Source organism: Daktulosphaira vitifoliae, unplaced genomic scaffold (assembly GCF_025091365.1).
Source record: "Daktulosphaira vitifoliae isolate Bord-2020 unplaced genomic scaffold, ASM2509136v1 Scaffold_4, whole genome shotgun sequence".
Taxonomy (NCBI): Eukaryota; Metazoa; Arthropoda; class Insecta; order Hemiptera; family Phylloxeridae; genus Daktulosphaira; species Daktulosphaira vitifoliae.
The window spans coordinates 15,739,262-15,753,517 of NW_026099575.1; the positions used below are offsets into that span (position 1 = coordinate 15,739,262).

Sequence of the window (14,256 nt, forward strand, 5' to 3'; positions counted from 1 at the left end):
TTACTTCTTCGCGTTTTAGGTAACTAATCAATTTTCAGTTTATTTATAGGGAATGAACCTGTACACTCGTCATGGAATTAATGCGAGTCAAAATATATAAGTTCATTCCCCCTTTAAAAAAAAAAAAAGATGGGGTAAGTTGATAGTGACAACTTATCGGGTGTAGAAAGTGGTGATAGAGCAAAAACACGGTGAAAGAAACAAGAGAAAAGGATAAAGTAAAGATGAACAAACAAAAAATAATAATAATAAGCTATCCAACGCAGTGTTTCTACACGGGATTAGGTGGGACTGGTGCGCCTGGAGCGCATTAAATCAATATGGAGCCTGTGCGAGAGGCGGCGGTAGCCCCTTGTAGCTCTAATGCGCGGATGCCACGGCTCAGTATATGTCCGCCTGTCGACTAACGCTGCTGCAATCTGCTAATATTTTAACATCTTTGTTAACGGTGATGAGCTCATGACAAATTTATAATCACAAAAACAAATCAATTCAAAATACCGGACGATCAAACCAAGAAAATTTCAATAATCTCTACTTCATATTTATAACAAGGTAAATGGTTGTACTATCTTACAAATTAGATAATTCAGTTAGTCCAGTTAAGTTAAAGCATATAAATTATAGTATCAATTTATAAGCATATGAGTGCATAAAAATATTTTTTCTTTAAAACTAAATTTTTTATTTAATATAAATAGTTGCATAAAACTTAAAAATTATTATAGTATTTATATTTATTTAAATGATTTAAAGTAATTTCTTGTAGTTATCATTATCAACCTATTATATTATATTATTATTTATTTATATGACAAAAAGAAAAGCATTATTTATAAAACTTGAAAAAAATGAATACGTTTTCATTTAAGATATATACAAATTTTTAATTTTAATTAGTTGAATTCTGTAAAGTGTCAAACTTCAACAAATTCACTTTGGTAAAGCATATTTATGTTAATCTAATTGTATTAATATTGCAATTGAAGAAATTCGTTGTAAATAATATCCCATATTTGTACAGACTGAGATAACAAAATGATCCAATTGAATTGTACGTAATACTCTTGGTGTAATATAAAAAATATAGAGATTATAGAACACTACATTTGTATGAAAACATTATTTTTTATCGTTATTAATAATGATTTTTATAAATATTTTTTCATATTACACAAAAGAACTTTCGATTGCAACACCATAAAAGTTCAAAAAATTTTTTTAACTTGCCACTCATTTTTAAAATGAATTGATTAGTAACAGTAATTTTTGTTCGAATTTTTATAATTTCAATTAAAGATCAATTATTTCTCTAAGAGATCATATATGAAATTATATGTTCAATTGTATACTGTTGTGTACCCGTGTATTCATAAAAGTATAGTCCTTTCTAACGGAAAATTAATAATGTAAACATTTTTAACCTTTATCTGTCATTTACACAATTCCAATGTGAAGTTAACATAGTCAGATAAAATAATATAGCTAAACATTTTCCATTACAATTTCTCGTCCTAGTATGTAATTCAATTATTGTAGGGTATTGTCTTTAATTGGTAATGTAATATGTAAAACAGTTGATAATTTGCAATGATAATGATCACGTACAGTGCTAGTAATCATTATTGGCATCATATCGAATTGTCTATCTCTGAATTACGACACTATAAACTCTAAATCTTTTGATAAACAGACGACATTTAAATAAAAATATTATACCAACTAATATCCATGAAATGTTTAAATCCCTCGAGTCGTATGTTCATTTTTAACCCTTCTAGTTTTCTATGGGTATCCATAAAATATTATATCAGAAAATGATTAATTTTACCGAGGTAAATGCAAATAACAAAAAATTATCTCACGAACATTGGCCGTATGAATGTGCAAAACATAACGACTCCAATAAATATACTCTAATAAATACGTCGTGTTTTTAGTACAGAACTACAGTGAGTAACACGTGTGTTGAACATTTAGAATCATCAATAATGAACATTTTATCCAATGCAGCATCTGCTACTGAACTGTTGCTGATTTACTACTCCTATCTTTCCCCCACGCGTTTATTGCTAAACTAAAATCAGTACATGTGCGTGAACTAAGAATGTTGTGTATATTTGTCTTCTGTTCAAGTATGTTTTCTAACGAGCCAAGTGCAAAAGATAAATTAGTAGCCATAGACATAGAGCGATTTTGTTTTATATGTCTGCTAAAAACATATTGAATATACTGCAACATTGATGTTTTTTATATAATATATGGAACGTTTAGACGTTCCAACACATATTATGCTAAACGTCTTGTAAACATTTATAATGATGTTTTTCATTTCAATCACATTTGACGGTCATAAAATCAAAACGTAGTGGTTGTATATAAGATTATTTTAAAAGTAATACTTGTTCCGAGAAAATCAATCAGACGTAGGAAAAAATATAATCAAGTTCGGTTGGTATCATGTCGCACCAATAATCCTTTTAATGCTGACTGCCACAGCAGCCACGAGGTTCATTGGTCTCGTGTGAGATGTGAGTCCGTAATTGATTACGGCATGGCTTATAAACGTTCTAAATGTAAGAATCTTGTAGTCGTGTAGAGTAGAGGATGACAGTGATGACACATACCTACTCGAATGTCGTCTGCAGCACATATGAATCATCAAAATGCTCAATTTAGTTAACAGTTCTCAGAAAAACTTTTAACTTTAACTGTCATCTTCCAAAAACATTTCATGTCACCATTCAAAATCATATTATTTTTCTAGGAGAAGTAGTAAAAAATTAACGATATATCACCTGAAATATTATTAGCTATTTTATTACGAATACTTTGATTCTGTCGTTATCTGTTAGCGAATTAACGCCATGTTAATTACCTCACTATTTAATTCATACTACTACACAAACCGCAGTTTGGTACTATATGTGCGACCAGACGAAGGCATTCCTGGACTGACGCCATTAACTGTAAAATTTAATGGAAACGTACATTATAATGTGAATATACTACCTGAATCCAATTTGTCTTTTGAATAAAATGGCGACACTTCCTCGTCTACTTAGGCTCATAATCAAATAGCGCAATGTATGAGGCCATTGTTGGATTTAGTCAAATGCCTATTCATCACATTGAAGTTCTATTGTGGAAAGAACACCCGTGGCAGTACGATGACCGAATACTACAATAACCAACTATAAACATGTATTAAGACTGTAGGTTATGAGCGTATAGTGTAATAAAAACTGATGAAGTGCTGAAGAGGATCATAATCGTCTTCATAGACATCCCACTGTTGACGCCGTCTCATCATCGGGCGCCTCAATCATAATATTTATACCTGAGGTGTCGTCCTTAGGTATCGTATGGTTTAACGACCGTTGTCTCTATACCATACAATGTGCCAATATGTGGTACATACACTGACCTCAGATCACCTTAAACATCTATTCAAGTTGTGATATAGACACTGCAGTAAACTCAGAAATTCATTTAAAAACAATCAATAATACCTTCATTTATTTCAACATAACTTCTCGATTAATAAACAGCGATTTGCAAAGTAGTACACCAAAATATCTAAATTCAAGAGTTATTTTGACATTATTTTTACCTAGCGGAAAAAAGTATAAACAATACTTCTAATAAGACTTTAAATTAAAAAATATGGTTTATTTAAGAGCTTATTTCACCGTGAGCATTATCCGACTTAGTACAATATTATTAAATTTAATGTGGAACTTCGGTGATTTCATTATTCGCATAATTTTTCAAAAGTGTTTCGTAGTTTATCTCAAAAGAACCATCAAAGAATCTTCCAACTATTAAACATTCAAGTCGAGCGTACATTTTTTTTTATTAATGTGAGCCTTTATGTTAGTTTTAGTAGCCTCGTGCTGTTCTTATTTAAGGTAAAAATTTCCATTCAAAATTATCTTGCTAATTAAATATTGTAAAGACAACTCGGTACATTTAAATATGCAAACAGTATGAAGCATGTTAAAATCTATAGATTTACTTAGCTCTGCTCTCCGGTTTGTTACTTAAAAATTAATCGATCGTTGACTAAATATTTTACATTCTGATTGTTTACTGTCATAAATTTAAATACAATTACAGAACTTCGAGAGTAGTTATAGCCACCAGACCATGAAATAATCTTTCAAGTTACCTCGGAAAGTTTTTAATTAGTGTTTTGGTTAGCTGAAAAAACTTACAATTTGTAGTTATTTCAGTAATTATCCCACAGCAAAATGTTTGTGCAGTTAACTATGAAGTTTGGCATACTGAAAATCACAACGATGCATTAGGGAATTTTGGGTTTACAAAGGTAATTCTGAAGGTATTCGGAGCCTTAATCCCGAGGGGATTTCGCACTGATATTTAAATTGTTCAAGGCATTGTACATAATTGGGTGTAATATAAATTATGACCAAGTGTGAGTTGAACGAGTACAATCGTGACTACTAAACGTGTATTGTAATAATACTGCGCGATTGGTGTAGTGTCTGTGACATGCAGTTGTCCATCCAATAGGAAACGTTTTAATTAATTCAATCAATTTAATATTGTTGAGTCTAATCGTTCCTTTTTGGATTAATTTTCGAACATTATAATTTCCACTCATCGGCGTCTTTGAAATAACAATTGAACTGACAACAATACAAAAATAAAATACCTCTTTAGTTTCTACGAATTTAAGCTCTCCATATTTTCAGCTGAATATTAAAACTGACGCTGCAACTCTATTTTTTTGTTTTTGAAATATACTATTACGGCGATCAATTTATGCAAAATTAAAAAAAATATGTTTGTCATTCTATTATGACAATCATTGTTTTCTAATTATTTAGTAGCAGTGAATTGCGAGGTGTTGTAGTACATTTATTGACGTTTTACAAAGTATTAATAATCGAGTTATTTTTAAAAATCCCCATCATCGTCATTTTAGTAGGTAGTATCCAATAACCTCCAACAGTGTAATTATTGAAAGGGATTTTATAAAATTATATAGAAAACAATTATATTTAGATAAAGATTTCATGTTTAAGTATAGTAAATTTAAATAAATATAATATATTTTTCTTGGCATGACTAAACCAATATAAAAAAGATATTGAAGCATAATTAAGTGTTAATTTTATTTTAAATTTAGTAGAATTTGATGTCTACACATTAGTTAAATGACAAAAAGTTCGTTATTTTTTCTAAATATAGTGGGGTTTTCTATATCTAGAGTGTTCAGTAAGTAAGAAAAAGTGTTTCTATTATTCTCATTTTTTGTAACAATTTACCTGTTTCCTTATTTTTTGAACACTCTATATAAGTATTTAGGTTGGATATTAACATTAGTTTGTTTTAACATTTTTTCAACAATATTAGTTTGTAAAAACTATAGACCTTTAATCGTTGATTATTCATAATTTACGGAGATTTATACTTTTTATTGTTTGTTTGAGTAGTCCCTTCTATTATTATTCCACTCCAGGATTTCACTACTTTTTTACACTCACAAATGCTTCCACTGACCAGTTACTAAATTCCTTTCCATGTACGGTAACGATGTTGTTTACTGACGTTTTTAGCCTTTAGGATTATCCTGATGTATCTAATTCAAATTCTACAGATCAGCTACACTATAAAAATTATGTTTACTTAATATTTTTAAATTAAAACTTACTTGACTTCAATTTAAAAATAAGTTCCTTTAAACAAAACAAACTCATATGTTTATTATATAGAGTGTGAGTAATTAAGGAAATGGGTTTCTATTGTTCTCATTGTTTAAAACAATTCATATGTTTCCTTACTTACTGAACATTTTGTATATAATATATATATATACACATATATAAAAAATTATCACAATATATTATATTGTGATGGTTTTTTATTTTCAAATAATAAAAGTTTAATTATGGTTTATATGTTAATAATAACTACATGCATATAAAATTAATATGATGCTAGTGTAAAATAAGATTAAGTTATTTTCTACTTTTATTTTTACTCAGAAACCCTAAATCTAAATCTCTATAGAAAATATACTACTTATTCTTCATCTATATACTACTGATAATAATAATAATTACTGTTCAGTACGTTTTAATTGTTTTGATACTAAATATTCAATAAGTTATATGTATGCAACTATTCCGCGGCGCTATTATGAATAATAACCAACAGACCAAAACGTTAGTGAATTTGTCAATATTTGAAACTCAGTCGTACTTATTTACTGAAACATATTATAATTATTGTTACAACGAAAAAACAAGTAATACAATTTTGAATTACAGTTGATGGCAAAATACAAATAACATTATAGTAAAATATAAATAAATGATTTTTTAATTTTAATTATTTGGACGAAAAACTAAATGAAAAACCATTTTTCATCTTCTATACATTTTTAGTGGTTTTTCCAAATTTATTTTTTTTTTGGCATTTCTAAAGCCTATTTTCAAACACGGATGTGCAATAGACATTTATTTCCGCCTTAAGACCCTTAAAACTTTTTTACCCTTATTTACACAATTCAAAATGATAACATTTATGTTTTTATTATTCAGCTTTATAATGTAATATAAAACATGTATAGATAGACTATGAACCATAAACTTGGCAACCATTCAATTCAATCCTCTGTGCTTCTGCAAGACTAGGCTATAGATTTTTATTACATATTGCGGTTTATCATTGTATCTGCTGCGACAAAACTTTTTTTGACAGTCGCGACTTCTTTATTGCCAGACGCTACCATTTTCTTAGAGATTATGAGTTATACATCTCTTTTTCATCTATTTATAAATTTAAATAATACAGAAGACAATAGTAAACTTTTAAAATTCCCTCAAGAATTAACTAGTTTTTTTTAATTTCCTAGTTGTATTGTATAAAATAGACGACCGAGTTTAAGTTATTATAATAAATTATGATACACTAAAATCTGTTGCTATGAAAATTCTCATCATTCACTTTGAATTAACGCATTTTATTTATTGCATACATTTTGAAGTGAATTTTTATTAGTTTTTATGATCAAAAACAAACAGTTCGGATTTTTTTTTAAACAGTCAAGTATCAAGTGCTATTTTATCTGCTTGTCGATCATTTTTACGTGTTCGCATCCAAGTGGAATAGGTTTAAATGCCACATGATACTAAAATGTCTCTCATTTTATAAACTTATATTTTCTGTTTACTTTTCGAAATATACACTGAAATGAGTAAAACATTTTATAAAAATATAGATTAAGAAAATAGTATAGTAAATTATTCGAAAAATAATTATTCAGTTTCTTTGATTTCTTTAAAGTGTTGAAATATTAATTTTAAACTAAATGGTTTAATATGTTATTATTATTATTTTTATTTCGCGCAGTTATTTTAAATAACTTAAAAACGTATTTATTCCCAAACTTCAATAATCGTGTAATTAAAAATTACATTAATGTTTTGCGTATAAACTAGCCTGACGTTATCAAAATAATTGGTAATTGATTAACTAAAAAATATTGTACAAACACTTAAGTTATATTTTATTTAACACGCAGTTGTGTTATCTGAAAAAATATATTCAAAATAAAATATCTTGAATTATTAAAAAAAAAATGTTATATAAATTTCTATTTATTTCATAAAATGGATACGAATTCAGTTTTAATTCTTATAAGAAAGAATTCAGAGAAGCTCAACTTAATCTCATTAATTATTTTTTAACTTATATAAACACGGCAATCTTAATACGTTGATAAATTTTATTTTAATTGTAATAACATGTAGTACTTCATGGTTCTTCTTTTTGCATGATTAGTTCTTTTTCCCTTTTGTTCCTTGAATAAGTAAACCTTAATTTTTTGCTCATAATCCTTTTGAGTGAAAAACTAGCCTCCCAGAAAATAAAGTAATGCCGCCATTGGACGTAACCGAAGTTAAATACTATTTTTTTTAATGTGTATACCTTCTAACATTTAAAAAAAATATTAAATTATATAAGACAAATATACTAACATATGTTACCAGTATGTTGATTATAAATTTTGAATGTATTACTAAACCCAACAAATATTTTAAATATAATATAAAAAACATTATTTATTTATGATCATCTGTTCCATTTTGGAAACTAAATTAAAAAGTAGTAGCACGACAAGGTTATGGATAATAATTAATGATTTTAGCATTTTTATATATACTACTTTCCATAATTATGTATTGTTGTAACACTACTCATTCATTCTATATAAAATAAATAAATTATGGGATTTAGTTAGAAAATTTGTTTTAATGTTTTCAAATCTTAATATATTTCATTCTTACCTTTTTTGTTATAGCCAGCACTAAATCCATAGACAGGTGTATTTCACTTAGATATGATTAAAGCTCTTTTGACTCTTGAATTATTTTTTATGTTTACGTGAGCAGCCTTATCAAACAACAAAAAACTTTTTGCATAATATTAATAAGATTTACTTAGAAATATTTAAGTTCTAAAAAATATAGTGTAATTACCAATAATTACTATAGTAATTATTTTATGTCTTATTTTTTTTACATCAAAATTATAGTTTTTAATTGAAAAACAAGATCCCAAATAAAAAAATCTCATCTATATTATAGAGTAATAATTTATAACAAGCATTAGATAAAAAAAACCTTGAGTAAATTACTAGAATAAAAATAAAACAAAGAAAATAAGACGTTTTCGATCAATTTTTTTTAACAACTGCAAATTAGAACAAAATAAGATTACAGTCTATTTGTGATTTATTTTTTTTATTATAAACCGCATATGACAACTTCATAAAAATGAAACAAACTCATATTTTCAAGTTACTAAAATATTTTTTGATTACGCAATCTTATAGTACTGATCGTTGTGGTCACACTCATTATAATTTTATTTATATAAATTTACTGGAATAATGATTTTCAGATTCATTGATGAATAGTGACTCGCAGTGAAATCAACAATTTTTAATTTTTTTTTAATAAAATAAATATTATAACGTTGTACTTTTAATAAAAATATAAAAAGGTGATTTGAAAAATTATTTTAATTGTTACACAGATAAACATTTTGAGAATAATGTTATAAAAACTTTTTTATAACATAATGTGTTATAATAACGTTGTAAAAACATTATTTTTTTAAAAATGTTATTAGGGTGATATTATTTTTTTTTAAATATTTCCTTCTTATTTTTTGTACATTGATACAAGTTTAATTTTAAATTTATTTGCGATGTTAAATATCAAGAATACCACAATAAAATTCTTACTGCGCATTTATTTTTGTAGAAACGCAGCTCAGTCTATTTTTTATTTTTTACTTTGAATATAATTTTTTTGCAGATGAAGTGTTTTAGTATCATCATTTTCAGTTTGTTATTGGTGACAATCTCTTTGGTCAGCTCAAATGTGGCAAATAATGAAGAGTCATACCTTCCTTTATCCCGCCAAGTTAGAGCCGCTAATGGTGGAAAAGGTAGTTCAAACATATTAAGTGAATCGAAATAAAAATAAACATTTAATTTTTTGCTTAGATTCCAACTGTCACTACGAAAAGTCTCAATGGTCTCCATGTGACGATAAAACTAATGTAAAAACCCGTAAATTGACTCTGAAAAAAGGCAATGAAAGCTGCGAAAAAATCAAAACTATTGAAAAGAAATGCAAGAAAGGTAATATAAAGTCTAATGTTCCCTAATTACAAATTTCATATCTCATAGTAAGCATGCCAATTTTGTATTTTTTGGATTAATAGGTATTCTAAAAATAATTAATAGTTAAAATGATAAAATCTGTAAGAGTTGAGCATAGAAGCGCGTTAAATTTTAACTACTTAAGTTATCTAAGTACTCAAATCAATAAACGCCAATATTTTTATAGTTATATTTTCCATCAACATTTTTAAAGAGCACATTAATAAACATATTAATACTAAACAGTCGTTGATTGCAAATAAAAAGTTTACTTAGATTATGTACATTTCATTTTAAGAGAACTAATCTGAAAACACAGATCATGAAAAATGGAAAATTATGAAACGGTATAATAAAGTTAAACATTTAAAATTGGGGATTCTTTTAACAAAGATTTTGTTTTTTATGAAAACTTCATAAATTGTAATATTATTAATTTAAATGGTAAAATATTTGGAGTCATTCCTCTACATCTTCAGGACTGCTTTGTTCTATTATGCTGAAATATATTTAAGATACATCATAAAGTTTAATTTTCATTTTTATATCTTACCTTATCAAATACATAATACAAGGTGAATGCAATTTAATACACTAAAAAACACTTTAAATTAACCACAAATATCACAGTAAGGAATCACTAAGCGTTTTAACTTTGTAGCGTTCACATTTTTCAATAATGACATTCTTGCATAGCTTTGTAAATGTAACTCTTGCATGAAGGTTTTTGTAAATGTTTTGGGCTGATTTGGTGTTTTTTAGCATGCCGATATGCAAAGGGAACGTGGAGTCCTTGTAATGCACATAATGAAATGATCAGAACAGATACACTTAAGGACCCATCCACAGAAAATTCTAATTGCGAGAAGACCAGACAGATCACGAAAAAATGTAAAAGCAAGGGACGGGGTAACAAAGGTAATATTTGACTAAAGGGAATTCCATGCATGTCTGTATAATAGCATGACTTTATCATTTTTAATCATATGAATATGCATATACCTAAGTCATTCCATTACATTATAAGATTTAAAATAAATAATACCATTGATTGAGATAAAATTTTATTGCATCATTAGTAAATTAATTACTATATTTTTCAAGAATAATAATTTAAATTATACTAAATAAAATATAAATACTCCATATTCCTATTCAATGATCCATTCATTTTTTTTTTACTTTAAAATTTAAAATAAAGTAAACAAAGAAGGCATAAATTTTTACTTGAATTATCAAATAATTTCTAAGTTTTTTTTTATAAAAATCATTTTTTTCTATGCTAAAACGTAACAAAAAAGATGAATTTTTTGCTATAAATCGCTGACTAATTATGGGATATATCTATTTTTTGCACTCGTGTGTAAGGTATTTTCTGGTGTTTATTTATAAAAATGAATTTTTAAAAACTGAGGATATACGAGTTATTTCACCAATATCTTTAATTTTCCATAAAATGAGTATTCAAAATTATTTTTCTAAATTTATTTATCATTGAAAATATTAAATTGTATTTTAAGTGGACTTTAGGTAGTGTTAATTAATTAAATTTTTCAATTATACTTAATTTTTAGAATTTCTAATCAAATTTTACTAGAATAACTCGTTAGTTATTTTTGCTTTCAATTAATAATTTTGTCTCTTAATGTGACATTTTTGGAATTTTAAAATAAACTTGTAGTAATTTTTTTTAATGCAAGTTCCTTTGTAAAAATTACTTAAGAAAACGATCTTGTAATTTTAATTATTAGTACTTAAAATAATATGATTACATTTTTATTGATTTTGTCTTCAGAAGTTTATTAGTAATTTAAGTCTATCATTGGACTTGAATCTTCATCTTTGAACTTTAGCACTATTAGTAGGTAATAATCACATAGTTTCTACTCAATACAGATTGATCTATGTATATCCATCCAACTCCTTAAATTATTCGTATAGGTTAATTTAAATTTATTAATAGTGTTGAAAATGTTCAAATAAAGTTGTTTAAATAAACAAATAATAAAAATGTTTGAACATTTTACCTTTTCATTTATGCCTACAAACCACCTTGTTATTTTTATGCCAATACTATTTTTCATACAAAATTATCTTCTGTCAATAGACAAATCGAAATCGATCAAAAATGTGTAAACTAAATAAAAATTTGTTATTTTTTTACTTTGTGCATTACCTGAATTTACCTTTTGCAAACACTTATTAAACATACGAATTTTTGAAATGACAACTATATATTTGATACCAAGCCAATGAGCCACATTATTTTAAATTTTCAATAAAAAAAAACCAAAGGAGTAGATGTAATAATGATAAATAATTATACACTCGAAAAAATATTTCTATTCTTATAGTTTTGAATATTGCCATTTTTGTACGTTAATTATTTCTTTAATTTTACTTTATTTTTGCGCTTTAGACCTCTTCCGAGTCGAGAGTTACCTTTAATTACTTTTAAACTGTATATTTATTGATCGACAGACCGAAAATTCGCATAAATATTGAAGGTTTGAAATATTCTTCAATGAGCAGCATATGCCTCAGGATATTGTAGAAAATGGATTAACTATAAGATAATTTCACAAAATTATGTTTTACGCTACCGTTATTTCGTTGGGATGTCATCGCCGCCTTAGATTAGACTACTTTATTTTTAGAGAGTAACGCGATACTTCCTCGAGCACAATAAATACATACTTTATACACTATAAACATGTAGGACACAAATCTAAAATTGTAAAATTATATTATGCAATTTAAATTGATGAATTATGGTGTCGTGGGTGATATAAATCTCTCAGAACGAGACGAGACTATTAAAAGCGAACTAATTTCCTGTTTATCACAGCAATCGTGTCCAATATTTAATGACATTTATCAATATACTACATGAAACGTATTAAGCGAGGATCATCACAACGTTACATGTACTAATTATGAATAACTGGATTACTGAATGTGGTCCGCACTAATAAATAAATATATGAAGAGCACGGAGAAAAACGGTAGTAGTCTATTTTATCGATTTTGTGTTTATGGTTTTATTCAATAGCTCATTGGTAGTATTATTCATGTAATAAAATCCATTCGGTGAAAAATGTTTTCGTTTTGCTAATATTAAGGCGTCTGTTTTTGTTTTATTATTGCACTGATTGAGATTTCCAACTTAGTTCTTGTTCTCCTAAAAATTTACAGAAATTGATATTAACAGTGGTGTAAAACTCTAAGAATTATCTTCGGGGAATTTCTATAAAAATGTTTACTACTCCTCCTCTTCTAATTGTCGTCCAATATTTATTTACCTGCAAAATTTTACCATTTCACCCCTTGTATAATAAAGACAGCTAGTTTTAATAAATCACTTCAAATATATAAGGGTAAAGCAACAGAAAAATGATACCTTCCCTAACTCACCTTAATGTAAATATTTTTTGGAAATGTTCATCATTTTTACAATTCTTAAGTGTCTAAAAAATATTGTTGAAGAATTAAATATAATTTAATTATATAATAAAAATTGATCACTTGTGGCTAATTAATTAAGTAAAATTAAAACTATATTAAAAATATTATTAATTTAAAAAACTAAAAAAGTTTAATATTTTTAATATTTTTTAGTTTTTTAAATTAATAATATTTTTAATATAGTTTTAATTTTACTTAATAATTTAGCCACAAGTGATCAATTTTTATTATATAATTAANTAATTATTTTTCACAACCTCCTTAATTTGTAATTTGACTATGAGTACATATAATTAGTTAAAAATTTAACTTATAATTACAATGGGCGATTTTTATGTTTACAGGAAACAAGCAGAATCGAAACAGACAGTAAAAATTCTACGGAACTTAAATACATTGATATTATTATTATATATGATATGCGTTTATATACACAGTCGTTAAGGTTTAAACATTTCCATTTTCCCAATCTTCATTTTTCTACATACCTATTTATCAAAAATGTATTCAACCGAAATATACTCTTTCTACCAAAATATAGTAACAACTTGTAACTAACTGAACTCTTTTGAAATATATTTATTAATTGTGATTTCTTAATTTTATTATTTTTCATTTAAATAAAATTTCTATTAATTTTAACATAAAAAAAATTATTTCTTTACTATAAGATAAATATTGTTTTCATGTAATTTGTTTATTTTTTATTATACATTTACACTATCTATATATGTTACGTAAAATTTAAACTCAAAAAATGTATGAATAAAATTATTAAAAAAAAATAATTCAGTTTTGTAGTATAATATCATCAGATTAGATTTAATGTACATACATATAATTTCTGGTGATTAAATATATTAGCTAGTAAAGTATTGAATACTATATATTAGTTATTATGTTAATTACAAAACATAATATCTACCATTCCATAGGTAAATAAACCTTGTTATGGTATTTTTTCTAATATATAAAAAAATTCAATACGAAAGAGAAGCATTTGTTTTCTGCAATTACTTCTGCATTATAAATCGTGTATTGTATTATGTAACAAATAATTAAATCATTTAGCTTGTAAAATGTAA

At 26.1% G+C, this 14,256-nt stretch overlaps 1 protein-coding gene and 1 long non-coding RNA gene across 3 annotated transcripts; one reads left to right on the plus strand and one right to left on the minus strand.

The window, feature by feature from the left end:
- The first annotated feature begins 373 nt into the window (after positions 1-373).
- On the plus strand, positions 374-13,770 carry LOC126903949 (uncharacterized). Of its 2 annotated transcripts, none has more exons than XM_050682539.1 (5): positions 374-555; positions 9,357-9,489; positions 9,548-9,685; positions 10,469-10,624; positions 13,516-13,770. In XM_050682539.1, exons 2-5 carry the CDS (start codon positions 9,357-9,359, stop codon positions 13,542-13,544), a joined length of 456 nt encoding a protein of 151 aa, XP_050538496.1. In that variant the 5' UTR covers positions 374-555; the 3' UTR covers positions 13,545-13,770. The 2 variants fall into 2 exon arrangements, with proteins under 2 accessions (XP_050538496.1, XP_050538497.1); XM_050682540.1 differs by lacking the exon at positions 374-555 and adding an exon at positions 8,901-9,039.
- Positions 7,007-8,117, minus strand: LOC126903951 (uncharacterized). Its single transcript, XR_007703642.1, has 3 exons — positions 8,022-8,117; positions 7,788-7,965; positions 7,007-7,219 (listed from the first exon to the last, which is right to left on the minus strand). It is a non-coding gene; the product is annotated as an uncharacterized LOC126903951 (long non-coding RNA).
- Positions 13,771-14,256: the final 486 nt, after the last annotated feature.

Excerpts from the sequence above, each read along its gene's own strand:
- LOC126903949 (XM_050682539.1), top strand. The coding sequence starts at position 9,357 with ATGAAGTGTTTTAGTATCATCATTTTCAGTTTGTTATTGGTGACAATC. Across the intron at positions 9,490-9,547 it reads AGCCGCTAATGGTGGAAAAG|ATTCCAACTGTCACTACGAA; the intron begins GTAGTTCAAACA and ends TTTTTTGCTTAG. Across the intron at positions 9,686-10,468 it reads TGAAAAGAAATGCAAGAAAG|CATGCCGATATGCAAAGGGA; the intron begins GTAATATAAAGT and ends GGTGTTTTTTAG.